The sequence below is a fragment of the Eurosta solidaginis genome, chromosome 5 (genome assembly GCF_040869045.1).
Source record: "Eurosta solidaginis isolate ZX-2024a chromosome 5, ASM4086904v1, whole genome shotgun sequence".
Classification (NCBI taxonomy): domain Eukaryota; kingdom Metazoa; phylum Arthropoda; class Insecta; order Diptera; family Tephritidae; genus Eurosta; species Eurosta solidaginis.
Window position 1 is genome coordinate 231,183,102 of NC_090323.1, and position 27,592 is coordinate 231,210,693.

General features: G+C 37.4%; 2 protein-coding genes across 5 annotated transcripts in view; one reads left to right on the plus strand and one right to left on the minus strand.

Annotated features, from left to right (window-relative positions):
• Positions 1-27,592, plus strand: part of Tsp66E (Tetraspanin 66E) — a 483,181-nt gene that overhangs the window by 144,017 nt on the left and 311,572 nt on the right. The gene's annotated exons all lie outside the window — the stretch shown is intronic.
• LOC137252738 (facilitated trehalose transporter Tret1-like) lies at positions 430-26,575 on the minus strand. Of its 2 annotated transcripts, none has more exons than XM_067788819.1 (6): positions 26,418-26,575; positions 10,212-10,444; positions 10,023-10,153; positions 4,258-4,598; positions 3,762-4,183; positions 430-1,505 (listed from the first exon to the last, which is right to left on the minus strand). In XM_067788819.1, exons 1-6 carry the CDS (start codon positions 26,491-26,493, stop codon positions 1,299-1,301), a joined length of 1,410 nt encoding a protein of 469 aa, XP_067644920.1. In that variant the 5' UTR covers positions 26,494-26,575; the 3' UTR covers positions 430-1,298. The 2 variants fall into 2 exon arrangements, with proteins under 2 accessions (XP_067644920.1, XP_067644919.1); XM_067788818.1 differs by lacking the exon at positions 26,418-26,575 and adding an exon at positions 20,030-20,205.

Here is a 27,592-nt window from a genome sequence, read left to right on the forward strand (position 1 = left end):
GGGGGTTTAAGACCCCAAAACCCCCACCCCCCTCGCTACGCCCCTGGCTTGGATTTATAATAAGACACCATCTGACTTCAAACTCCTTTATTCATATTCATACTATTTCAAAACTTTATTTAACCGGGGGTCACTCAGCGGCAGTGGTTCGGCCAGCTCAGAAAGTGTCATAAAAATATTTCCTCCAAAAATTCATTTGCCAGATGTCGTTTTGGAGTCTGTGTAAACGACATGCCAAAAACTTGAAAAAGAAGTTTTCAGAGAGTGTGGAATGTAGAGTTTACATCTTTCGTGGGTCATTTAAAAGGACAAAAAGTAAATTTCCTTACTGAAAATAGTTTTATCGGCGTTCTTATTTTGCATACAAAAAACCATTTATATAGTGGGGCTTTATTTATCATGTATCCCTTTTAACTTAAAACACAGATAGCAGTTGCTAACAATTTCTTTTATTTTTTATGAAATTCGAGTAAGAATTAATAAATTTTTTTATTCTGTTATGTCTTTTATGAAAAAAATTAATAAAACGTACAGAAAGTTGCCTTAAACTTTTAGATTTTTTTCTTAGCCTTAAACATTTTTATTTATACCTATATGACACTACTTTATTCTCTTATATTTTTTCTGTAATTTTTTCTTAAATTTTTTGTCACTTTCTCTCCTAATACGGCGTCAGTGCTAGTGCGAGTGTGTAAACTCTGTTCCAAAAAACTAACGAAATACAAGAAAAATACGAGTACAACCTAGTCCATTAAAAACAAACGTGGCAGTTTGTGTTTCGATAGGTTTTTTTGGAATTCGGCCGATTTTTCTTTATTTTTTCCAACAAATGAAAATTTAATTTTTATTTTGTAAATTTTGTGCACAAATATGTAACGAAAATCAACGTTCAAAAAACAACCAAACGATCGTGCAATATTTTTTCGGCTATATTTTCATAGTTTTATTGTGAAAAAATTTGGAGAAAAATGAAATGAAAAAAGTCAACAATAACATATCAAACTTGTTCCTTTTGTGGGCAATATTGGTCTCCCTTGCTCTCGTTTGAAATTGTTTTTGCATGCCGACTTTCCGATAAAGTTCCGTCAGTATTTTAAGCTTGAAATTCAAGCAAAAATAAAGTAGTGTCATATAGGTATTACCCTTATTTTAGCTTTTTATTTTTCTCAATCTAGTATTTTTTCTGAAAAAGTTCTGGCAATACTGGTCACAACATGCTAACCAATCCAAAGTGACGCCAGATATTTTTATGAAACAGAAGTTATATATACAAATTTGCTAGCATTTTTGAATGAGTTTCACGGATCGACTTTATTTAGAGACATCCCTTTAGTTTCTTTTATGAACAAAGAAATGTACACCAAACCGAACAGATCTAATAAGGCAAAACTCCACATTGGCAGAGCTAAGCCGAAATCTTCCAATGCAACAGGAAATAATTTCATCAAAATGAATCCAAAAATGTTAAATAGCACCAAACAAATGGCTGAAGCCTTAGCGCGTATCTGTTGAAAAACAAAAGAAAAACAAGTAAGGTAGGCTAAGTTCGGGTGTAACCGAACATTACATACTCAGCTGAGAGCTTTGGAGACAAAATAAGGGAAAATCACCAATTAGAAAATGAAGCTGGGGTAACCCTGGAATGTGTTTGTATGACATGGGTCTTAAATGGAAGGTATTAAAGAGTATTTTAAAAGGGAGTGGTCCATAGTTCTATATGTGAAGGCGTTTTCGAGATATCGCCATAAAGGTGGGCCAAGTGTGACTGTAGAATGTGTTTGTACGATATGGGGCTCAAATTCAAGGTATTAATGAGGGTTTTAAAAGGGAGTGGCCCTTAGTTATATATGTGAAGGCGTTTTCGAGATATCGACCAAAATGTGGACCAAGGTGACCCAGAACATCATCTGTCGGGGACCGCTAAGTTATTTATATATGTAATACCACGAACAGTATTTCTGCAAAGATTCCAAGGGCTTTTGATTTCGCTCTGCAGAACTTTTTCATTTTCTTCTACTTAATATGGTAGGTGTCACAACTATTTCACAAAGTTTTTTTCTAAAGTTATATTTTGCGTCAATGAGCCAATAAAATTACCATGTTTCATCTCTTTTTTCATATGTGGTATGGAATTATGGCATTTTTTTCATTTTTCGTAATTTCCGATTTCGAAAAAGTGGGCGAGGTTATAGTCCGATTTCGTTCATTTTAAATAGCGATCTGAGGTGAGTGCCCAGGAACCTACATACCAAATTTCATCAAGATACCTCAGAAGTTACTCAAGTTATCGTGTTCACGGACAGGCAGGCGGACGGACGGACATGGCTAAATGAATTTCTTTTTTTTGCCAAGATCATTTTGATATATAGAAGTCTACATGTATCCCGATTAGTTTATGCCGTTACGGGGTACCGTTATGCGAACAGAGTTAATATACTCTGTGAGCTCTCCTCAGCTGAGTATAATAAGGCATAATATAAGTTACATATAATATATTTGTGTTATCGGCGGCGTGGTAAAAGCTGCCATTCCAAGATAAAACTTTAGTGTAAACTTCTTTCAAAAATGAACTCTCCTCGCATTTAAATTGAAACTACAGCCATTGCGAAACTCCCGATTAAGGGCCGTTCCCATGAACAGGATATCAGCCTTGTATACAAATCACTACTGGTTTTCCTGGTTCTCGCTGACCAGTTGTATTGTCCTTGGTGGGTCTCAAGAAGTGCACTCAAGAAGTACACTACCTGCCTGCTTACTATCTTGGATACACCTTAGTTCGAATTGGGTACCCATATTATAGTCACCTCTTAAGCCACTCCCGGCCAGGTAAATAGTAGTATGCTTTCATGGGCAGTACCTGCCTTAAGGCTTAACCTCACAGTGTTAAATCGCAAAGGATCTATGTAATTGCATGATCAGTGCCCCAACTATCGGCACAATGTTTCCAACTTAAACACTTCATAACCGAATACCAGACCAAAGAAAACTTTATTGCCAAGTTTCCCCAAAAGTTAACTCACTCGTATTAAGGAAAAAGCCAACATGCGAGATGAAGGACAGAAGGTTAGCCTTTTTAACACGGTTATATTAGCCTCACTTGTATGTATATATGCTTGTGTGTAACTCTCTAGGCGTGCAAAGGAAAGTTAGACCCATCCAGCGGCAATTATTGAAGTGGTTAAATAACTCGCTGCAAAACGAGTTGTGCTTAATAGCGGAAACACGAACCTCTGTGCTATGGTGCTATCAATATAAAACATCTTAGTGAATTGTAGATACTAAAACGGCACCATATTGCTGGATTTTTAGTTTTTTAATGAAGCGTTACATGAGTATCGGTTCCTCGATACCAAAGGTGGCACTTGTACGAGGTAATCGACTACGAAAACTACTTGGTGCTTGAAAAAGGTACTCGAGTATATAATCGTGGTTACTCGTATCGGAACAACACTAAGCGGGTGTGCTTATTTTCGTTCTTAATTGTCTGCAAAAAACAGGTAAATTAGTTCGCTCTGATATCGTATTCAAATTTGGTTCAGGCACATTCATAGAAAAACTGAAACGTGGCTCGGAGAATGATGAACCAAAAAGAAATTTTAAATGAAAAGTGGACATGGCAGCTTTTTCCGCGGCGTTGGCGATATGGGTATACTATAAACGAAATGAGTTTGTAACTAAGTATAAAATGCCCTTAAAATAAAAAAAATAAAAATAAAATAAAATAAAATGCCCTTACCTTATAAATAATACAATCTGCTTACCTTGGGTGGCATTAATTCCACCAGCAAAACGAATGGTATCGGTATAAGGCCCGCATTAACAACGAACAAAACAAGACACACATTCACTAGAGGCAGCCAAGAACTCAAGCCGGACACATCGACTGTAGTGTTCTGGAGCATATAACCATATATCCCAAATATTGTCAGACCCACACAAGTTGCACCGCACGAGAACATCAGCAAAGGTTTACGACCAAATTTGTCCACCAAAATCGTTGCCGCACAAACACCAGTCACTTGCACCAAACCCACAATTATCGTATTGGTATCTGGATCCAAATCAGCACGAGCTTGTATAAATATATTAGAGGTGTAATAAAGTATTGCATAAGCACCACAAAATATATTTAACATCATCAAAACTAAACTATTGGCAAAAGCGATAGCCGCTCGTTTATTGCCTGCAAAGGAGAAAAAAAATATTACACAAATTCTATATAGATTTCATATTATCGAAATTTATGTAAATACTTACAAAAATCACGCCAAGTTACATTCATATTTATATTATGACTAGCTGTAACGGCACATTTCAAATTATCAAATTCGATTTGGAATTCTTCTATACTTTCTTTTGTAATCGACTGGAAATTGCGATAGAATTTGAAAGATTTCTTTGCGCGTTCATCCAAACCACGTTGTATTAAAAACACTGGCGTTTCTGGGAAAAATAATTGCGATAGAAAGAAGATCGCAGGCAAAGCAACGCCCAAAACTGGTATGAAATGATATGGTAAACGTGCTGTTACTATGTAACCAATAAATATGCCACTATTCAGAGTAAGCGAAAAGAAGGAAGTCAAGCGACCACGTATTCTGAAAAAGAAAATTAACAAGTAAGGAAGGCTAAGTTCGGGTGTAACCGAACATTACATACTCAGTTGAGAGCTATGGAGACAAAATAAGGAAAATCACCATGTAGGAAAATGAACCTAGGGTAACCCTGGAATGTGGTTGTATGACATGTGTATCAAATGGAAGGTATTAAAGAGTATTTTAAGAGAGAGTAGGCCATAGTTCTATGGATGGACGCCATTTAGGGATATCGCCATAAAGGTGGACCAGGGGTGACTCTAGAATATGTTTGTACGATATGGGTATCAAATGAAAGCTGTTAATGAGTATTTTGAAAAGCAGTGATCCTTAGTTCCATAGGTGGACGCCGTTTCGAGATATCGCCATAAAGGTGGACCAGGGGTGTCTCTAGTTGTACGATATGGGAATCAAATGAAAGGTGTTACTGAGCATTTTAAGAGGGAGTGGGCATTAGGTCTATAGGTGCACGCCTTTTCGAAATGTCGCCATTGGGGTGGGCCAGGGGTGACTCTAGAATGTGTTTGTATGATATGGGTATCAAATGAAAGATGGTAATGAGTTTTTTAAAAGGGAGTAATCCTTAGTTCTATAGGTGGACGCCTTTTCGAGATATCGCCATAAAGGTGGACCAAGGGTGACTCTAGAATGTTTGTACGATATGGGTATCAAACGAAAGGTGCTACTGAGCATTTTAAGAGGAAGTGGGCATTAGGTCTATAGGTGGACGCCTTTTCGAGGTATCGTCATTAGGGTGGGCCAGGGGTGACTCTAGAATGTGTTTGTGCGATATGGGTATCAAACGAAAGGTGTTACTGATCATTTTAAGAGGGAGTGGGCATTAGGTCTATAGGTGGACGCCTTTTCGAGATATCGCCATTAGGGTGGGCCAGGGGTGACTCTAGAATGTTTGTACGATATGGGTATCAAACGAAAGGTGTTACTGATCATTTTAATAGGGAGTGGGGGCATTAGGTCTATAGGTGGACTCCTTTTCGAGATATCGCCATTAGGGTGGGCCAGGGGTGACTCTAGAATGTTTTTGTACGATATGGGTATCAAATGAAAGGTGGTAATGAGTATTTTAAAAGGGAGTAATCCTTAGTTCTATAGGTGGACGCCTTTTCGAGATATCGCCATAAAGGTGGACCAAGGGTGACTCTAGAATGTTTGTACGATATGGATATCAAACGAAAGGTGTTACTGAGCATTTTAAGAGGGAGTGGGCATTAGGTCTATAGGTGGACGCCTTTTCGAGATATCGCCATTAGGGTGGGCCAGGGTGACTCTAGAATGTTTGTACGATATGGGTATCAAACGAAAGGTGTTACTGAGCATTTTAAGAGGGAGTGGGCATTAGGTCTATAGGTGGACGCCTTTTCGAGATATCGCCATTAGGGTGGGCCAGGGTGACTCTCGAATGTGTTTGTACGATATGGGTATCAAATGAAAGGTGGTAATGAGTATTTTAAAAGGGAGTAATCCTTAGTTCTATAGGTGGACGCCTTTTCGAGATATCGCCATAAAGGTGGACCAAGGGTTACTGAGCATTTTAAGAGGGAGTGGGCATTAGGTCTATATGTGGATGCCTTTTCGAGATATCGCCATTAGGGTGGGCCAGGGGTGACTCTAGAATGTTTGTACGATATGGGTATCAAACGAAAGGTGTTACTGAGCATTTTAAGAGGGAGTGAGCGTTAGGTCTATAGGCGGACGCCTTTTCGAGATATCGCCATTAGGGTGGGCCAGGGGTGACTCTAGAATTTTTGTACGATATGGGTATCAAACGAAAGGTGTTACTGAGCATTTTAAGAGGGAGTGGACATTAGGTATATAGGTGGCCGCCTTTTCGAGATATCGCCATTAGGGTGGGCCAGGGGTGACTCTAGAATGTTTGTACGATATGGGTATCAAACGAAAGGTGTTACTGAGCATTTTAAGAGGGAGTGGGCATTAGGTCTATAGGTGGACGCCTTTTCGAGATATCGCCATTAGGGTGGGCCAGGGTGATTCTAGAATGTGTTTGTACGATATGGATATCAAACTAAAAGTATAAATGAGGGTTTTAACAGCGAGTGGCCCTTAGATGTATATGTGAAGGCGTTCTCGCGATATCGACCAAAATGTGGACCAGGTGATCCAGAAAATCATCTGTCGGGTACTGCTAATTTATTTATATATGCAATACCACTAACAGTATTCCTGCCAAGATTCCAAGGGCTGTTGATTTCGCCTTGTAGAACTTTTTCATTTTCTTCTACTTAATATGGTAGGTGTCACACTCATTTTACAAAGTTTTTTCCAAAGTTATATTTTGCGTCAATAAACCAATCCAGTTACTATGTTTCATCCCTTTTTTCGTAGTTGGTATAGAATTATGGCATTTTTTTCATTTTTCGTAATTTTCGATATCGATAAAGTGGGCGTGGTTATGGTCGGATTTCGGCCATTTTTTATACCAAGATAAAGTGAGTTCAGGTAAGTACGTGGGCTAAGTTTAGTAAAGATATATCGATTTTTGCTCAAGTTATTGTGTTAACGGCCGAGCGGAAGGACAGACGGTGGACTGTGTATAAAAACTGGGCGTGGCTTCCACCGATTTCGCCCATTTTCACAGAGAACAGTTGCCGTCACAGAATCTATGCTCCTACCAAATTTGAGAAGGATTGGTATATTTTTGTTCGACTTATGGCATTAAAAGTATTCTAGACAAACTAAATGAAAATGGGCGGAGCCACGCCCATTTTGAAATTTTCTTTTATTTTTGGATTTTGTTGCATCATATCATTACTGGAGTTGAATTTTGACTTAATTTACTTATATGCAGTAAAGATATTAACTTTTTTGTTAAAATTTGAATTTAAAAAAAAATTTTTTTAAAAAGTGGGCGTGTTCTTCATCCAATTTTGCTAATTTTTATTTAGCACATATGTAGTAATAGTAGTAACGTTCCTGCCAAATTTCATCATGATATCTTCAACGACTGCCAAATTACAGCTTGCAAAACTTTTAAATTACCTTCTTGTAAAAGTGGGCGGTGCCACGTCCATTGTCCAAAATCTTACTAGTTTTCTATTCTGCGTCATAACGTCAACCCATCTACCAAGTTTCAGCGCTTTAACCGCCTTTGGAAATGAATTATCGCATTTTTTCGGTTTTTCGAAATTTTCGATATCGAAAAAGTGGGCGTGGTTATAGTCCGATATCGTTCATTTTAAATAGCGATCTGAGATGAGTGCTCAGGAACCTACATACCAAATTTCATCAAGATACCTCAAAATTTACTCAAGTTATCGTGTTAACGGACGGACGGACGGACGGACGGACGGACGGACGGACGGACGGACGGACGGACATGGCTCAATCAAATTTTTTTTCGATCCTGATTATTTTGATATATGGAAGTCTATATCTATCTCGATTCCTTTATATATGTACAACCAACCGTTATCCAATCAAACTTAATATACTCTGTGAGCTCTGCTCAACTGAGTATAAAAATTAAATAATTATAAAATTAACAACGTTGTTTTAATAAAAACCAATCAATTACACGCAAACCACCAGAAAAGATGGGTGCCGTTGCGTATACGTAACTTTTTTATTATTTTGTTGTATGCATATGTATATAAAATGAACTGGTGTACGTTAGTCTCGTTAAATCTTATACGGCTTGATTGATTCGATAATTTTTTTTCATTCGCTCGTTACTGAAAAGTACTGAAAAGTGGGCGGTGCCACGCCCCCTCTTAAGAAGAGCTTGAACTAGCTTCAACCCTTCAATTATTTCAAGATGGTATTCCATATATGGTACGCGTGTGGGGTGGGAATGGCAATGTGAATGGGAGTGGGAGTTGGAGCGGGAGTGGGAGTGGAATTCGGAGGGGGAGAAGAATAGAAAGGGGTTTTCTGGCGGGAGTAAGATAAACCGAATAAGGTATTGAGAAAAATATGAAGAAAAATAGAAGATAAAGGAGGAGAGAAGTGTGGGAGAGGGTGTGGGATTTGAATTGGGAGTGAGAGTTGGAGGTGCATTGGAATCGGAAAGGGAGAGGGAGTGAGGGCGGGAGTGGGATTGGAAGTTGGATTGGGATTGGGAGTGGAATGGAAGTGGGAGAGGGGGTGGCAATTGGAACGTGAGTGGAATTGGTATTGGGAGTCTGAGTGGGAGTGAGAGTAGAAGGGGAAATGAGTTTAGGAGTGGGAGGGAAATAAATTGAATAAGTTTTTTTTTTCAGTTTATCTTAAACAAAAATATAATTGAACATTCAATTATTATAGACCGGTGTAGAGCTCAAAAGTGTAAAGCGGAAAAGGCTTATTGTACTCTCGATCCGTTTGTTTACCGTACAAGTATGTATGGATTTATCTAATTTGAAGATGTTGTTGTTGTTTTTGCCTTTACAATGCTTCACCACGCTCAGTGGGGTTAAAATTGTCATCAAAGTCCTCTTACGATGGTCCATGGAAACCATCAGTTTTAGCAAACCATAAAATATTTGGTGTTAGAAGTGTTGATTGTACATTACATACCAGAAGTTTTGGGGATCGACAGTATTATGTCCAGTAATAGGGACATTGAAATTTGATTAATTTGACCGTATCAAAGGCACTTCACAGTTCGAACGCGACGAGCATTGTTCGTACCTTATCTGGGTATTTATGACATTTAGTGCCAGTGCTTGGCATTTTACGCCAGATATGCTAACAGTTTTCTATTGGCAGTCTTGCGGTATTTTAAAGGAGAAGAAATGTTTCCAGTGTTGTTGTTGTTGTTGTGCAGGTAGCGGCAGAAACCCTGCCCGTATATGAATCGAGTACGTTTTGGTACTAATACCTCGGGAATGGTTTTTCTTGGCACCCCACATCTTCGGGTATTTGGTCTTGCGGAAATATTCTATGCCCGTTAACCCGCCGGAGTGTCTTCGCTTTAAGCGAAAGGAGAGATATCGGTCAATACTACTATGTGTGGTTATCTGGTTTTTCAAGCAGTGCCACCTTCGCTGTTTCCTTTTTTCAGATACGACGAAGAAGGAGAAACAAAGACATGCGTCAAACATCCATCTCTCTCTCACTTGTACTGTTATTAATGTTGCAACATAGAAAACACCCCGAAAGAAATTGGGGATCACTCTACGAGTAACAGTTACTAGCCGGATCATAAATAAAAAAATATATAAATGTAAGGCGCGGTAACCTCCGAAGAGATTTTGTGCCGAGCTTCTCTAGCCGGATCATACCTATGGTTAAATCAGTCTACGATGTACGATGAGAATACTAGAAGCAAATAACCCTGGAACCGCTATTCTTTGGGTGAGAGTACCATGGTTAAGAACAAAGATAGATTGAAATTGTTAATATCTAAAACCATCTTAAACCATCCAGCAATGTAGTTTACTGTAAGCAAAGAAAGGACAATGTACTTACTTGGGATCAGCTATTTCACCAATAAAGATTGGCACCATGACATATGAGCCACCACCACTAATACCAGCAAGAAAACGCCCCACATATAAGTACTCCACAGATTTTGCAAAATAAACGAGTACCCAAGAAATCTATACATTTTTTCAAATTTCAAAATTAAATTAAACTTCGTTTAATGCATAAACTCACCGCATATGGAATTGCTAGAAAATAAAGGCTAGCTTTTCGGCCTACTAAATCGGCCAAAATACCGAAAATGATATTTCCGCATCCACCACCAAGCGATGCAAATCCACCCATCCATGATCCTTCATTTACTGTTATTACAAAATCCAAAGCAGTTTCAAGGGGAGATTGCAATTTTGCTAAAATTACTGAAAACCAACCCATCCCAAAGCCATGCGCAAATGGGATTATGGTAACTGAAAACAAAAGAAACAACAAATGTGATTATCAATTATAAAAATTTGTATACAGAATTTTTTTTTGCATCTTTTAAATTATTTTCGCTATATTTCCCAATTCGAAGAAAAAATTTAAAGAAGAACAGATATACCCACCAATAGATCAACTGATAACTGACGCCAATTGGTAACATCAAGAGAGTTTTCTACCTGCTCCATCCAGCGGAGTAAAGGCCGCCCTCTTCTTCTGCTTCCATCGGGTTCCCATAAAAAAAACTTTCTTAGCCGGGACCTTATCTTTCATTCGCATAACATGGCCCAGCCAGTGTAGACGCTGTGTTTTAATTCGATGAACTATGTTTATGGCTGTGTAAGGTTCGTACAGCTCATAATTCAGCCTTCCTCAGTACTACTGGGGAGGCCCATAAATCTGCCGAAGAACTTTTCTCTTGAATACTCCCTGAGCCGCCTAATTTGATGTTGTCGTGGCCCATGTTCATGCTTTTTCAACCACATAGCAGGACCGGTAAATAAAGTATGATTCTTATTTGCCTAGGGAAGACTTTACTTTTCAATTGCGTGCATAGTCTAAAGTAGCATTTATTAATAAAGATGATTTTTCGCTGCATTTCAAAGCTGATGTCTGTTTTTTTGCTAGTGGTGGTTCCCAACTATTCGAAGTCTTTTACTATTTCGAAACTATGCCTTCGAACAGTGGCGGTGTTTCCAAGGTGCAAATACACTGACTCCTTATCCTCATTTACCATCAAACCCATCTTTTTCGCGTCTTTTTCCAGTTTGGAGTGAGCAGAACTTACGGGGCGAGTGTTCAGGCTGATGATAACAATGTCATCAGCATACGGCAGTAATTTCACGCTTTTATAGAATATCGTTCCGGAGCGGATAAGTTCTGTAGCAAAAATTATTTTCTCCAACATCAAATTAAAGAAGTCGCACGATAGGGAGTTACCCTGTCTGAATCCTCGTTTAGTTTTGAACGGCTGGGAGAAGTTCCAATTTTGACTGATAAGGTCCAATCAGCCAATCTACGGTGAGTCCGACCTTTCGCACAATACGCTTGACAGGACCTTAAATCTAATTCTGCGATAGTTGGCCCAGTTTGCAGGATCCCCCTTCTTGTGGACTGGGAAAAGAAAACTTAGAATCCAATCGTCAGGCATGCACTCCTCCGACTATATTTTTCAAAGAAGCTGATGCATGCGCCTTACCAACTCCTCGCCGCCATATTTGAATAGCTCCTGTTTTGGCATCAGGTTACAGCTATTCTGATTACGTTCATTAATTCCATCATCATCGTTTGTGGGATCGCGCCCATCATCCCTGGGCGGTTCATCGCAGGACTAATTTTATTCTTCACTGCGGTATGAGGTGCTTTGGGGATATACTTTCACTGCTCATGGATTCCATCGGGTTGGGTAGTGCTCTGAGAGAGCAGGTGTGGGAGTTGAGTTGCGAAATCATTGGCAGTCTGTTGCGATTTCAGTCTTTCCGCGCCTCGCTTTCTTTGTGTCTCCGTTCCTTGCTTTTGGCTGCGCAGAGGCGGCGACTTATTTTGGCAACGATGAGATAGTTATCCGAGTTGCTGTTAGTTGCGCACGTCTGAAGCACTGGAGGCTTGCCGTACCTCTGATAAATTTTTATTTGCATATACCTTGTGCTGGATATGCTATGTAGGGGCAACGCCCCAAGCAATAGAAATTTTATTTTACCAAAAATCCGCGTCAATTCAGCTCAAGCTATTTATATTTGAGTATATGTACCCAATTATTGGTCGGTATAAAATTTTGCAAATGTGGGCGGTACCACGCCCCGTACTAAGAAAACTCTTAAATCACTATCTATTGCTAATTATTTGAAGTAGGGATCCAATATTTAGTACAGAGACTCCATTTATAAGGAAATTGACGTTTTATAGGTAGAGGTAATGGGAGAGGAAGTGGATGTGAGAGTGGAAGTGCGACTGGGTGTAGGAGTGCAAGTGAGAGTGAAAGTGGTCCGACAGTGAGAGGAGGAGTGGGATTGGGTTTATGAGTGGGACGGAGAAGAAGTATTAGGAGCGAATGGCGGTAAGCGAAATTAGGGACGTACATGAATAAGAAGAAAAATGAGAAGAAGAATTGGAAAATAAACTTTTTAAACGTAAGCAAGCCAAAATTTGATTGTTCGGATATTACAAATATTTGAAAATTTTCTGCTCCATTCATGGAAGCAACAACAGAAACTCATAATCCATCCGCGGTTCCATAGTAAGAAATTACTATGTACATAGATTAGTATTATATATTTCATTACAGTCAATACAAAATACAGACCGCCCCCCCTCCCCCCCCTGGTACCACGCATGCATAATCCTTTCATTTCAGCTCTATAAGTGAAGTTTGCGTACTGGATGTTTTTTTGTTGTCCTCTCCCTAAAATAACTTATATGAAATCATCCATCAGCCTTACATACTTACTTACTTAATTGGCGCTTAACCGTTTAAACGGTTTTGGCCGTCCTACAAGGCCCACCAATCGCGTCTTCGCTCTGCTAACTGGCGCCAATTGGTCACACCAAGGGAATTTATATTGTTTTCCACTTAGTCCTTCGAGCGGAGTAGTGGCCGCCATCTTCCTCTGCCTCCATAGGCGGGTTCTGATTCCATCAGCCTTGCATCTATCGAATTCGGAAACCTTAAATTGCAAAAAACTACGTGTGGAACAAGGTATATTATGTAGCTAACCTCAACAAACGAAACTTTGTAACGGCATAAACGAATCGACAAAAGTACTGCCTTCCGAAGTTTTCAGAATGAGACTATGGGCGTGCCACCGCCCACTAATATTAATATACATTTTACTGGTCACAAATCAAAAACCGTTCAAGTGCCATAACAAATTCCGGAAAAGTGCTACTATCACAAGAATTTGGTAATTTCTAAATATTTTTTTTTTAAACGCATAATAAAAAGTTCCGCTAGGGGCGAACGGAACGAAATATTTAGAAAAATCGTACGGGAATTTTGCAATAGTTTTTTAAGTAACTTCTCATTGAGCTACAAACGTGAAACTTCACATATAGGTTAAGACACCGAGACAAAGGAACAAAAGGGGAAAACATTCCGATAGGTGGCGCACGAATTGAAATAATTAGATGAGAATTTGGAAATTTGAAATCGGCCTATAAGTAACTTCTCGATGAGTTAGACACTTGAAATTACAAACTTGGTTCAGAAATTTCAAACTTGATTCAGAAAAAAATGCGTGAAATTTCATACTTAATTCAGAAACCGATGAAAGTATAAAACTTAATACAAAAAGTTTCGATAGAGGACGCACGAATTAAGATATTAAGAAAAATCGTAGGGAACGGGGGCAATCTTGCGACCAATTTTCAAGAGACTTCCTATTGAACTACAATGTTGGAACTTCATCCACATGCTCACTTGTAGCATATATGATTGAAAAATTTTCAAGTAGCTTAAAAACTAATGTAGCTTGACGTATTTTTCTGATATGTACTAATTGTATACATACATTAGGGTGGGTCGATTTATTAACCGATATCGCGCCATCGATTTTTCGATAGAATTTGGCCTCAGGAATAAAATTTCCACTACGCATACCCAAAAAAATAATTGTCGAGCTGGCGAAATTATATTTTTTTTTTACTTTTTTTCGACTTTGATTTTTAAGCTTTTTTCATGACCTACTAAAAAAACTTTATTTGATTGTAAAATTTGCATGTATAGCCTTTCCGACCTAAAATGTCCGCTATAAACATTGGCGATAACAGTTGTTTTTCTTTTTTTTAGCGGACATTTTTGAGTCGGACAGGATATACATGAAAATTTTACAATCGAATTAAAAATAGTACCACAATTTTTGAGATATATTGATAAAATATGGTAAGCGGGTATATATAGGTGTCCGATTGGACATTTGGTGGAACCGGTCGCATCGGACCACTATAGCATATATCCCCCATATAACCGATTTTTCAGAAAAGAGGATTTTTGTCATATCTTCCTCAATTTATCAGATTGAAGCATCAAACTTCACCATATGCTTTCGCATATTGTATATATTGTTGTCTGAAAAAGTGGATCAGATCGGTCGTATATATAGCATATATCCCCCACAACCGATTGTTCAGATAAGAAGGATTTCGTAATTACTCCCCCATTTTAACATCTAGAGGGTTCGAATTTCACCGAATGTGTACGTATACAGCATTCATAGTTGTCTGAAAAAATTGTATAGATCGGTGGTGTATGTAGTATATATCTCATACAAACGATTGTTCAGATAAGAAACTTTTCATAATTACTGCCCCATTTTAACAGCTAAAGGCTTCAAATTTCACCGAATGCTTTCGAATATAGCAGATATGTATTGTTGTCTGAAAATATCGAGGAGATCGGTCGTATATATAGAATATGTCCCCTAAAACCAATTGTTCAGATAAGAAACTTTTCGCAATTTCTACACCATTTGAACAGCCAGAAGCTTCAAATTTCATCAAATGCTTACGCGGATAGCATATATTGTTGTCTGAAAGAATCAGGGAGGTGGTTGATATTGTAACGAATTTACTGAAATTCCTCTTATTTGCAACATTCTACTAACGTTCGAATCACTAAAATGTTGAAAAATTAACTCCACTATTCAATAATGGCCAAAATGGCCTTTATTAAAGTACTCCACAATAACACTTCTACTGCTCAACAGTTAGCGTGCTTAAATCAAACTGATTCGTTGTGCCTCAGCTGGTGCTTTTATACCCTTTGGTTTCCTGGTTGACATATTTCTGGCGTTTCTATTTCTAGAATTTGCTATTTTTTACCACCTATAAATTTCTTAGCTATAACTACAGATGCACGATTTTTATAGCTTCTCGCATAGCCCATGCGCTTGTATATGTGAGTGATACTTCCACAGACGATTGCCTACTTTTGGGAGTATCTAAGATAAGATATATGCAAGTGTTTGTACGCTTGATTCGTTTATGTAGATACAAGTGACTGCCTGCTTTATTGTTGTTGTGGCTTCATTTACTTAGCATCAGACTAGTGTAGAGTATCACTTAGTGTCACTAATATTCGTCACAATATATATGTTATATAGCCCATATAAACTGTAATTTTTGCCCCCTTTTTAACGGCTAGAAGCTTCAAATTTCATCAAATACTTAGGTTTACGTTATATATTGTTAAAGTAAGTGATTCATGGTCAGAGCTATCTCATGCAGACCACAAAAAACATGAAACTTTGCATCATCACACAAAGTACCTATCTATTTTTTATTTATCTTAAAATTCGTTTAGGTATGTACATCTGTTCACTATATATTTCTTATCTTATACATCCGATTATTTTGATATTACGAATGGGATAAGATTATTGTTCAGCCACGTTCATGAAAGGTATGAACTCTTCGGCACAGTCGAAAACAGTCCCGTCCTTGCTTGTTTTTATTTATAGCATTTTCAGGTCAAATGAAACTTTTTTCAAATCAAATGAAACTTTTTTTCATTTCAAATGAAGCTTTTTTCATTTTAAATGAAACTTTTTTCATTTTAAATGAAACTTTTTTCATTTTAAATGAAACTTTTTTCATTTTAAATGAAACTTTTTTCAAATCAAATGAAACTTTTTTTCATTTCAAATGAAGCTTTTTTCATTTTAAATGAAACTTTTTTCATTTTAAATGAAACTTTTTTCATTTCGAATGAAACTTTTTTCAAGTCAAATGAAACCATACTACTAATGTAATTGTCAATATATTTATATCGTACTTTATAACGCTAAGTATTTATCAAATTTTTCTTTAAGACAACTATTTCTATTTAGTCACACTGAAGGCAAAATTTGTGCTTAAATTTTCTTTGTGAATTATTAACCGATATCGCGCCATCGATTTTTCGATAGGATTTGGGGTCAGGAAAAAAAGTTTCACTACGCATACTCAAACAAATAATTTTCGAGCCTGTGAAACTTCATTTTTTTTTTTTACTTTTTTTGACTTTGATTTATAAGGGTCTTTTCATACAATATACAATGAAAAATAATGGAATAAAAACAAATAAATATGTTTTCAAAGGCCCAAACGAGTGAAGGGCAATGTAACTACGCCATAGAGTAGAAAAGATCACTTTTTACCGTTATGTTTTTCAGCATAGTTAAAAAAGATCTCTCCACAGTCCACATGCTCTACTATATAGTTGGTAAAAGTAATGTTTCTCTCAATACCTTGCTATCGTTCTATGTTGTTTGGTAAGACGTTGGTCAAAGAGAAAAGCATAATACAGAGGATTCAACCGATGTGTTAGTTGGTGTCAGACAGTGAATAGGAAATACGCTCACATCATGCTCTTTGGTTCCTTCTATTTGTTCTCTACGTTGCTCTATTCCTACGTTATTAACGAAGAATATGTAGAAGAAGAATGTGCTTTATATATAAGAGGAGTAGATACAAGTAAAAAATATAGGTGCTTATTTTAAGTGGGTGGTTAAACTGTAGTATATAAGTTGCCTAGCGTATAACCCTGCTACTTTATCTATTAAAAATTGAAACGATCAAAGGGCAAGGCTAAACTAAGCCGACCTTAACTGCAGCTTAAATTCACAAAGAAAATTTAAGCAAAAATTTTGCCTTCAATGTGGCTAAATAGAAATAGTTGTCTTAAAGAAAAATTTGATAAATACTTACCGTTATAAAGTACGATATAAATATATTGACAATTACCTTAGTAGTATGGTTTCATTTGACTTGAAAAAAGTTTCATTTGAAATGAAAAAAGTTTCATTTAAAATGAAAAAAGTTTCATTTAAAATGAAAAAAGGTTCATTTGAAATGAAAAAAGTTTCATTTGACCTGAAAATGCTATATAAAACGTAAAACCAAAAATGTATAAACTATACATATATATAAATATATTTATAAATATGGATTAACACAGCTTGTTTATAAATTTGTATATATGTATATCCTTATATATATTATTTATAATATAATTTATACATTTTTGGTTTTTGAATTGTTGTTTATATTCGTTAGTCCGAAGATGACTTCAGAGTAAAAACATTGTGTTTTACTTTGTGGCTTCGAGCTCATCAAGCATACCACATTATATAAATCTACTATATGATCTTATATATTAAATTATAAAATTTTGTAAGAAAATAAATGATAATTTTTACATCAGGTCTGATTTTATTTATACAGGTGTGACAAATTTCTACATCAGCGCTGTATTCTGATGTTATTTACACCAGTCTGACTGGTTTCTATATCAGCTCTGTTTGTTGATTTTCTTTATACAGATGTGATTTTTTTCTACATCATTCCTGTTAGCTCCTACCTTATATCAGTGGTCGTCAGCTAGTGAAATAATTATTCGCGCTCACTTCACACATATTATTATTCTCTTTGGTTTGGTAGTCGCTGAACAAACAGAGGAGCAACATCGGAGAAGGCTATTCTTTCTTTGCACATTTCTAAAAAGATATTTTTGAAACAAAAGCTAATGCGAGGTTTTCTTGCGCCCGGGGCAAAATATTTTTTTTTACCAATTTCTAATGTCTAAGAGAAAACCAAATTTAAAAATAAGGTCATTTAGTCGCTTAAATCTTTTACGCATTTCTTGTTGGAGACGACCGATAACACTTTTCATAACGCGAGAAATTTCACATTCTGGTGAATGACCAACATCTCTAGCCGAATCTCACAGCATTTTGCCGTGCCTTCTTGCACGTTTTATTATATCAATATCCCACTTTTCACAAAGAGACTTCGCTTTTTCTATTGCTTCTTCACAGAGAGTGTCTCGAATTTCGGATAGTTCAGTCAGATTTATGATAACGATACGCTTCTCAAATTTATCCCCGGATCTTGTGATCTGAGCTGCACACGATTAATCCTCCTTAGGATATCATACCAGAAATGAACTAGTGTTATGAAACTAAAATTTATTATATTTTGCAACAGAATTCTGGCTTCGCTTCTGGTGTCACTTGTGGTGTTAGTGTCCTCTGCTAATTGGTCTAGGTGTTCTACTACATTCTCTAGCCCTACGATGATAACGCTAACCGCTTGTATTCTGGCGCTCCATCGTGTTTCAGATTCACGTTTAACAGTTTTTGTTAAAGCATTTCTTAATAACTTCTATCATAACGTTGAACGTGAGAAAAAAAGATATATGGGGAAATCCGCCAAACTTTGGTTTTTTGGAGAAAAATTTTTTTTTTGGAATATGGCAAATATCGTTTTGTTAGGAACATTGAGGGGTAAATTGGAGCTATAGTGCATCGCCGTTACTTGTCTTACATAATGCCTCAAAAAGATATAGTCAAAAGATCGAGCAAAATATATATAAATTGAGGTCGCAATGTTAAATATACATTTATTTCAAAACTTCTGTACCGATTATATCGAAATTTTAAAAAAATAAGTAGATATATGCAGCTGTTAGCTATGTAAAATTTTTTTGATACACGAGACCCGGTTTTGTAGATATCGGTAAAAATATAAAACCGAATAACCGCCAAATATTTTTTACTGCAAAGTTTGCAACACATTTATTTTAACACCTTTCCACCGATATATAGATATGTGAACGAAGTATGTTTAGGTAAAAAAGTTTTAATACCCGAGGTCCGGTTTTGGAGATATTGATAAAAATATAAACCCGGAAAACTTTAAATTTGTTTACTTATTTAAACACTTCTTAACCGATTGTGTTGAAATTTTATCAGGATGTACATACCTATATGGGGTATATTTAGGTAAAATTTTGTTGATACCCGAAACCCGGTTTTAGAGATATCGGCAAAAATATGAAACCGGGTAACCGTCAAATATTTCATACCCGTTTGTTAAATTTTTCTCTACACCACAGTAGTATACCATCAATTGCCTCATCTTGGAATAATCGCTCAAGGAAAGTTATTGATGTTTGTACATGTGGCAAATATACGAAATTTTCGCCAAAAATTGGCAATCGTCAAGTTTTTTGCCCGTGTGTAAAACCCGGGTATACAAAAAAGTAAAAGTTTTTCGGATTTGCCCATATGCTTTTCATTATTCCACAACCTGCCGCAAGTATTCCCGATATATGCGTGCATTTTTTAGTATAGAAAATTTTTTCCAGAAATTAGTTATAATAACCCCCCCACTACGCCACTGTACGAAGAATGTTTTATTGTTGTCAAATATTTGGCTAAAATTTTTGGTTGGACTGATAAAATATAATTTGTATGGCATATTTACGATTTATTTTTTGAGTATTTACAAACAAGCGTACATAGTATGTAATACAATGTATGTATGTAATACATAGTATGTATAAAAAAAGTAAATCAATTATAGCCATTTTAGTATTTAACATAATGCAAAAGTGAAAGTCTAAATTTAGATATAGAAATTATGGATAAAATCTCGATTTCGTTGCTTTTTAAATTCGCCGAAAATAAATTTTTTATATTTTTTGAACCATTCATAAGGTAAGTGTTCCAGCCCGTCGGGCACACTTTCATCTTTTTTTACACCCTCACACATAATGTTTTCATTTATTATAAATAAATTTTTCGAAATCATCTTACTACAAATTGACACCAATAATTGTTTGCGATATTCACGCTTGAATATGCCTTCGGATTTTGCACATATTTTCAGCATAATTTTTGTACCGTTAACTGTTGCGCAAAGTAAAGGCTTTTCCCTAGGGACACAAAATCTTAGTTGCTCTTGGCTAAATATCTCTCGCAGCACTGTCATTAAAAACATTTGGATTCTTTCATCTTGATAAAGCAAATTACTTTTTGTGGTGGATACTAGTTACTGTTAGTAAATAAAAACCAAAAAAGTAAGCAGCCACACTTTGTATGTACATGTACACCATAGCTCAACTGTATGGTTGGTTCATCTCATCAGCTGATTTTATTTTTTTATTTCACCGGAGTAGGGATTGTCAAAAGGAGAAGGCAAACTCAAAATGAAACCAACACATTGACAAGATTTTCTGTTTTCATTCCTTTCCATTCGCCTAACACCAACACGCAGATTTTGACAGTCTGAGCAAAGGTATTTTGTTACTGTATAGATGAGCCAACCATAAAATTGAGCCATGATATACACATACACATTTACAAACCCAGATTGCGCAGTCACGAGTCCAAAATTGCTTCGTTCTGCGCCTCTGTGAGAGAACAGCTGATATGCTATAGTTTTTCTTGCAAAATACAAGAGCATGTTTTTGTGTAAATTTCCTTTATTTTAATGGATAATTTAATTGTTTAACTAAAATATTTTTAACAGTAAATGTATCGGAAAAATGTATCGTTCTTATCGGTCAACTCTACTTATGTCCCATAAACTATCATTTTAACATATCTAAACGCTATTTGCGGCCACCGTGGTGTGATGGTAGCGTGCTCCGCCTATCACACCGTATGCCTTGGGTTCGCACCCCGGGCAAAGCAACATCAAAATTTTAGAAATAATGCTTTCAATTAGAAGAAAATTTGTCTAAGCGGGGTCGCCCCTCGGCAGTGTTTGGCAAGCGCTCCGGGTGTATTTCTGCCATGAAAAGCTCTCAGTGAAAACTCATCTGCCTTGCAGATGCCGTTCGGAGTCGTCGTAAAACATGTAGGTCCCGTCCGGCCAATTTGTAGGGAAAATCAAGAGGAGCACGACGCAAATTGGAAGAGAAGCTCGGCCTTAGATCTCTTCGGAGGTTATCGCGCCTTACATTTATTTTTTTTTTTTTTTTTTTAAACGCTATTTGCCAAACGATTTTTATATTTTTGGGCTTGATTGAAGGAAAGAAGAAAAGAGCGTGATTAATTTAATTAAACTAATGTCCCATCTTATGTGATTTGTGGTTCACATTAAAGCAAGCAGCTACGGTTGCCACTTTCGCCCATTTGGACCAAGAATACCCCTTCCAACCACATTTGGTTCGCTTTTTTTTGGTACCTATTTTTCAATTTTGGTCGTTTTTAGGCAGTAGCCACGATTTTGGTACATTTCTTTCTTTTTCACTGAGGCGAAAATTCAAAATTTTCTACACATTCGTTAACCCACACATAATTTTCAAATTACTTCAATAAAATTTTTCCGACAAAAATTGCTGTCAATAAAATGTAGCATAACAATGACATTTCACCGAGGACCTATGGCATTCAAACTTGCCGGTGGACAGCAGAGGTGAGATGTTGGCGGATCAAATAGAAGAAGCGACGTTCTGCACACCAAACGGAGACGCCCCACTCGTATGGTAGGAAGCTGTCACAGTTCGCCAGATATATCAGTCGTGAGCGTAGGACTCGTAAACTGCGTCAACTGGCAGCCGATGGTAACATTGGCATCCGACCACCTGCCAATACTCATCTCGCTCGAGCGTACCGCCGACTTCATCGTCTCTGAAAAATGCACTTTCATAAACTTTAAAAAAGGAAAGTGCGAAGAATATAAATCCTTTACAGACAGCCGCTTTGCTGCCCTCACTATTCCGACTGATGCTCGCCAAGGGGAACGTGCTTTCCGCAAGGTCATTGAATTCGCCGCGGCTCGCTTTATTCCCGCCGGAAGAATTCCCGAAATTCGGCCTCACTTTCCGGCGGAGGCCGCAAATTTAGCGAGAGAACGTGACCTTATAACACAGCTCGATCCCGGCAACCCCCAAATAAGGGACATAAACCAACACATCAGATTGCTTGTGGATGAACACAAGCGGGCGAAATGGGAGGAGCATCTAAGAAGCTGTAACCTCTCTGCCGGTGTGGGTAAGCTTTGGTCGACCGAAAGTCCCTATCGAATCCGTCCAAGCACAACGACAAAATTTCCCTCGCCTTTGGCGATGAAGTGCTGTCGGATGCGCGAGCGCCTTTTGCCGACAATATATAATACATTCTAGGGTTGACAAAGCTAGACTAGGAGGGCCAACAGGCACGCGCATAAACATAAATTCAGCGCGTCCCCAATTACCATCACCGCCAAAGAGGTTGAGGATGCCATCGGTCAAGCTAAACCATCTAAAGCGGTGGGCCCTGGCGGCATAGCCATGCCGATGCTTAAAAGCCTAGGAAATGAGGGTTTTAAATATTTAGCACATGTCTTCAACCTGTCTCTTTCCACCTTTGTCATTCCCGAAAAATAGAAAATGGCCAAGGTGGTCCCGCTACTAAAGCCTGGGAAACCAGCTAAGGGAAAGAAATGAAATGCTAACCAAACAGTTTCTGTTGAATACCCAGAAACCTGGGCATCCCAACAGATATCTGGTTGATGAGCCAACACCGCCCAGGGGCTTAAGGAGTCACATCCGTAAGCACTATGAGGAAATACGGAACTTGAGAACACAGCCGTATGAAGCCAAAAACATAAGCAGGTCCTTGGTGAACTCCATAAAAAGGTGTCGGACCTCCATGCCAGGAATTGCCCGGTGAATCCAGTACTCAAAGAGCAATACCCTAAACTTGCGGACGATTAACACACACTCCCTAGGGAAACACGAGTCACTCTAGCCCAACTTCGATCTGGATGCTGTAACAGGTTAAACTCTTACCTATCCAGAGTCAACTCCGACATACAAAATGTATGCCCCGCTTGCAATGTGTCCCCACATGATACCAACCATCTCTTCAATTTTAATGTGGAACCAACGCCTGTAACACCTCTCTCATTATGGTCCCCCTGTTTTCTCGGACTCCCGTTAGAGGGCATTGATGACAATTTGTGATTGGTCAGACCTATTGGATGGGGCGAAGCACTGCTACAACAACAACAACCGAGGAGATAATCCCCCAGCAGGTAAGGGGGCTGTGTGCCTGTCGTAAGAGGCGACTAAAATACTAAATTGATTTAAGGGGTTGTGTAGCGAAACCATTTCAAGGTGTTTCCAGCTCAAAATATAGCTTCTCCAACCCAATCGTCAACCTCACCTAACCGTGCCGAATCCTGTTACTTTAACATCCGAGGCTATGGCGACCTCAAGTTCCTCATGGATCTATGGGATGGAAGGGCGGGCTGGCCTTGAATTCATTTGTTCATACTAAATCGTTGCCGAAATGGTTAAGCTGGTGCCTTAATGGTGCTTGTTATGGGAACGTACCGGATCTGCATCCGGCAAAGGACCATCAACATCCATAACACTCTCCAAGGCCTTCGTGGGGTATCCTTATCGCTACAACAACAACAACAAGCGAGGAGATAATTTAGGCGAAGCAGTAAAAAGAAAAGTGTTGGATTTTGGGCAAACACATTGTCATTAATTTTTGATGAAAAAAACGGACTTATCAGAAAACATAGTCTGTTTTTAGTGTCTAGACATTTCGATCGGTTATCAAACACTTTTCGTGATAAATTTTTGTCACTAGTCGAGCTAAGAGAATATATTTTAAATACACAATGAACTGCAAACTATGTAAAAGACTGAAACTAAATTGTTTTATATTAAGTGTACTTGCCACTCACTTAATTTATGTTCAAGCATACCGAGAGATATTGAGAGTTTGTAAAGGACAACGTGTCAAACAAAAAGTAATTCAAGCGGTGACTTTATAAGTCCATAGTAACTCCGTGGACCATAAGAAATTGTTTGTAAAGCAGAAGCACTGTCTTCTATGACTGGCAATTCATTTCTCCTCGCCATATATGAGGACGGGTATGGAAAATGTGTATCATTGTAGTTTAGATTTGCTGTTGAGCGGCCGGCCAATTGCTTTGTATGTGGCTAGCAACGTTTCTTCATATTTTCCCCAAGTGCTGCGACTTGAGGATTTTGTTGCGGCTTTGTACTTTAGATACAACTTCGATGGCATACGCCTTTAAGGTGAGAGTGTCACCGAATGTTACACCTAAGATATTTGGATGACTCACAGTCTGTAGCGCAACACCATCGACGTGAACGTCCAATATTCCACGTTGCAACACGGATTGGCCGTGGATTTGGTCGGCTAGGTTCAGATAATTTGCAGCCCATCTTTTTATACAAAGGGGAAAGGGTGAACCTTCTATATCTTGGTGTAGAGTGCCGTGGTTGACTATGTCAAAAGCTTTTGACAGCGCTGGTAGTGCTATGCATTTTACGGAAACCATGCTGATGAGTGGCTAGGCGAAGATTCGTAGTAAACTGTTGGAGCAGGAAGACTGATACCGGTCTTTATGGCTCACCTTCGTCATCCGGTTTCCCAGGTTTGAAAGCGTGCGTCAGGTAGCTTACTCCCTCAGCGCCAAGGTGTTTTAGCCAAGGTACAAGAGTAAATCTCGAACTGTAAGGAGGTGGGAATGCAAAAAATCCGACTTAAAAACAATGAGGCACAGAAGAACATCTGACCACTGAAGTTTTCAAACAAGGAGGCGAAACGATGCATAATTTTTACGCAAACTTTGAATTATATAGAAGCTTTTGGCATTGACAAATTTAGTTGCACCTGGTGCCGCTATACCTTAACTACACTTCACTGCAAACACTTCTGAGGTTTTATAGGGACGACTCTTTGTCATTGTCTGTTCTAATAATATTTATTACAATATGGTCCAGAGGAGGCAACTATGGATGCTATCAAAAGATCAAGTACACGAAAAAGTTTTCCGGAACATTAATGGTGTTTACGTTATGCCAGCTGAATGCATCAAAGAAAATTAAAAAGTATGGTGTTTTCCTATAGCCACCACACTTTGACAGCCCTTACTTAGCTGGGAACTTTACGAGGATAATGATTTGATATTCATTGGCGTTTTCCTTCAGTTACCACTCACAAGAAAAATCTGATGAGATAATGAAAAGTTTGATCCGAAAAGTCACCCACTTCAACCGGAGTAAGTTCTTATACAAAGACTAACTTATAGTTCTTCAATTACTTTCGCTATTGCTTTGAGGGACGGAACGGGAAATTCGAAAGTCCTTTTTCCATTCCTTGTAATATAATTGAAAGAAATTTCGGTTACATTTCCCATTCCTTTCGAAAGTACTTGGAAGGAAATTACAATTGCGCAAAGTATTTTTTTTTTGTCAATTACAAACAAAAAAATTTTTGTAATTGAGCCTCAAAAAAACGAAATTACTTTTAGTATTTTTTTTTTGGAGAAACGAAATGTATTCCTTTGCTGTGCAGAACAGGAATTGATTATTTTTTCGAATTACTGAGGAATGTAATGTGTAATGTAATAGAATTGAATTTACACAGCTCTGACTACGAGGAGCTTTCAAAAATTGAAAAAAAATTTTACAACGCACTGCTAAAACAACGATATTAGTTTTTTTTCTTTTTAACTTTCCTATTTGATATCAATTATAAATTTGAATGAGTGATACATTGTACTAAGGTATTTGGTGTTTGTCATTAGCTGTGTTCTTTTTCACATCTATATACGTTTACGCTTAAACTTTATATGGACTGCTAACTTTAAATACACCTCTGAAATTGATACGCATAAAATTAGTACTACTAAATTTCAATACGCATTATATTCAGATATAACTGAAATATGTGTCTATGTTTCACCCTCTGCACTAATTCTATGCGCGTCCACTATTTATCTGAACTGATTCAGCTATATGTTATACACAGAAATACAACAGAGGGTTGTGTCTCCGCTTTTCGGTACACCCTGTGCTGTAGCTAGTTGTTTAACCACTACCGCTAGATGGGTCTCCTAAGCATTATATAAGCGAAGATAGGCGTTTTTTTTCACGCGGAAACGAAACGTATGCGCGTGTAAAAAAACGGCTATTATATGAGTAAATCAATTATTGCCATTTTAGTATTTAACATAATGCAAAAGTGGAAGCCTAAAATTAGATATAGAAATTATAGTTAAAATCACGATTTCGCTGCTTTTTAAATTTGCCGAAAATGTATTGTTTATATTTTTTGAACTATTCATAAGGTAAGTGTTCCATCCCGGCGGGCACATTTTCAACTTTGCATACACCATCACACATAATGTTTTCATTTATTTTAAATAAATTTTTCGAAATCATCTTACTACAAATTGACGCCAATAATTGTTTGCGATATTCACGCTTGAATATGCCTTCGGATTTTGCACATATTTTCAGCATATTTTTTGTACCGTTAACTGTTGCGCGAAGTAAGGGCTTTTCCCTAGGCACACAAAATCTTAGTTGCTCTTGGCTAAAGATCTCTCGCAGCACTGTCAAAACAAACATTTGCAATTCTTTCATCTTGATAAAGCAAATTACTTATCAGTGTTTACACTTTTACAATTAGCGAATTTTATTAGGCTCTAATTTGTACAGTGATATTCATATATCTAAATTTCTTTATCTACATATGTACATACACACATATATATATATTGGAAAAACATCGTTATAAAACTGCCATGTGCTATGTTTTTGTAATTCGATGGAGTTAAATCAAATCGTACTTTGCGGCAAGTGGAAGTGTGAAATCATATTAAAAAAGTACCAACCAGCTGATCGCCGTCCGTCACCACGCCATGGCACATTCTTGAAATAATCTTGTGTTTGTAACCTATTAATGTAAACGGTGTTTTTTTCAAAATGCTATAACTTTTTCAAAAATTGACCGTTTGGGATCATTTTTTTTTTTTAATATGTTTTTAAATGTACTTTTCGGAAAAAATACAAAAAAAATTTTAAAGTTTTTTTTTTAATTAAATAAAAAAAAATTGTCGGCCCACTCCGGGATTAGTGGTGATGATTGCAGAATTGATTGAAGCTGTTAACTTGTCGGCATATTTCTAAAAATGTCCAGACGTTTCTCCCTCTATAATCTTCTACTTGGTTACCAGCTATATGCGTGTGTATTTGTAGTTTATAGCCTCTCGCATAGGCATATGCGTGTGTATTTGTAGTTTGTAGTCTCTCACATAGGCATATGCGTGTGTATATGTGAGTACTACTTCGGCTGATGATTACATGTGTTTATGAGTATCTCTCCGTTGCCTTGTATGTACGTGTGTAGATAATGATTGATTTGTTTACGTACATACTGCTTAGTATCGGCTTAGTGATACTAATATTCGTCACAATATAAAATATGTTACTACAAAAACTGAGGCTAGAGGTCAATGTAATTTTTCGCTACTTTCAGAATGAAATTTATTGGCTCTTGTATGTTGGTGATATAACTATTGACGTAATATTTTAAGCAAATATTTTGTAACATGAAACT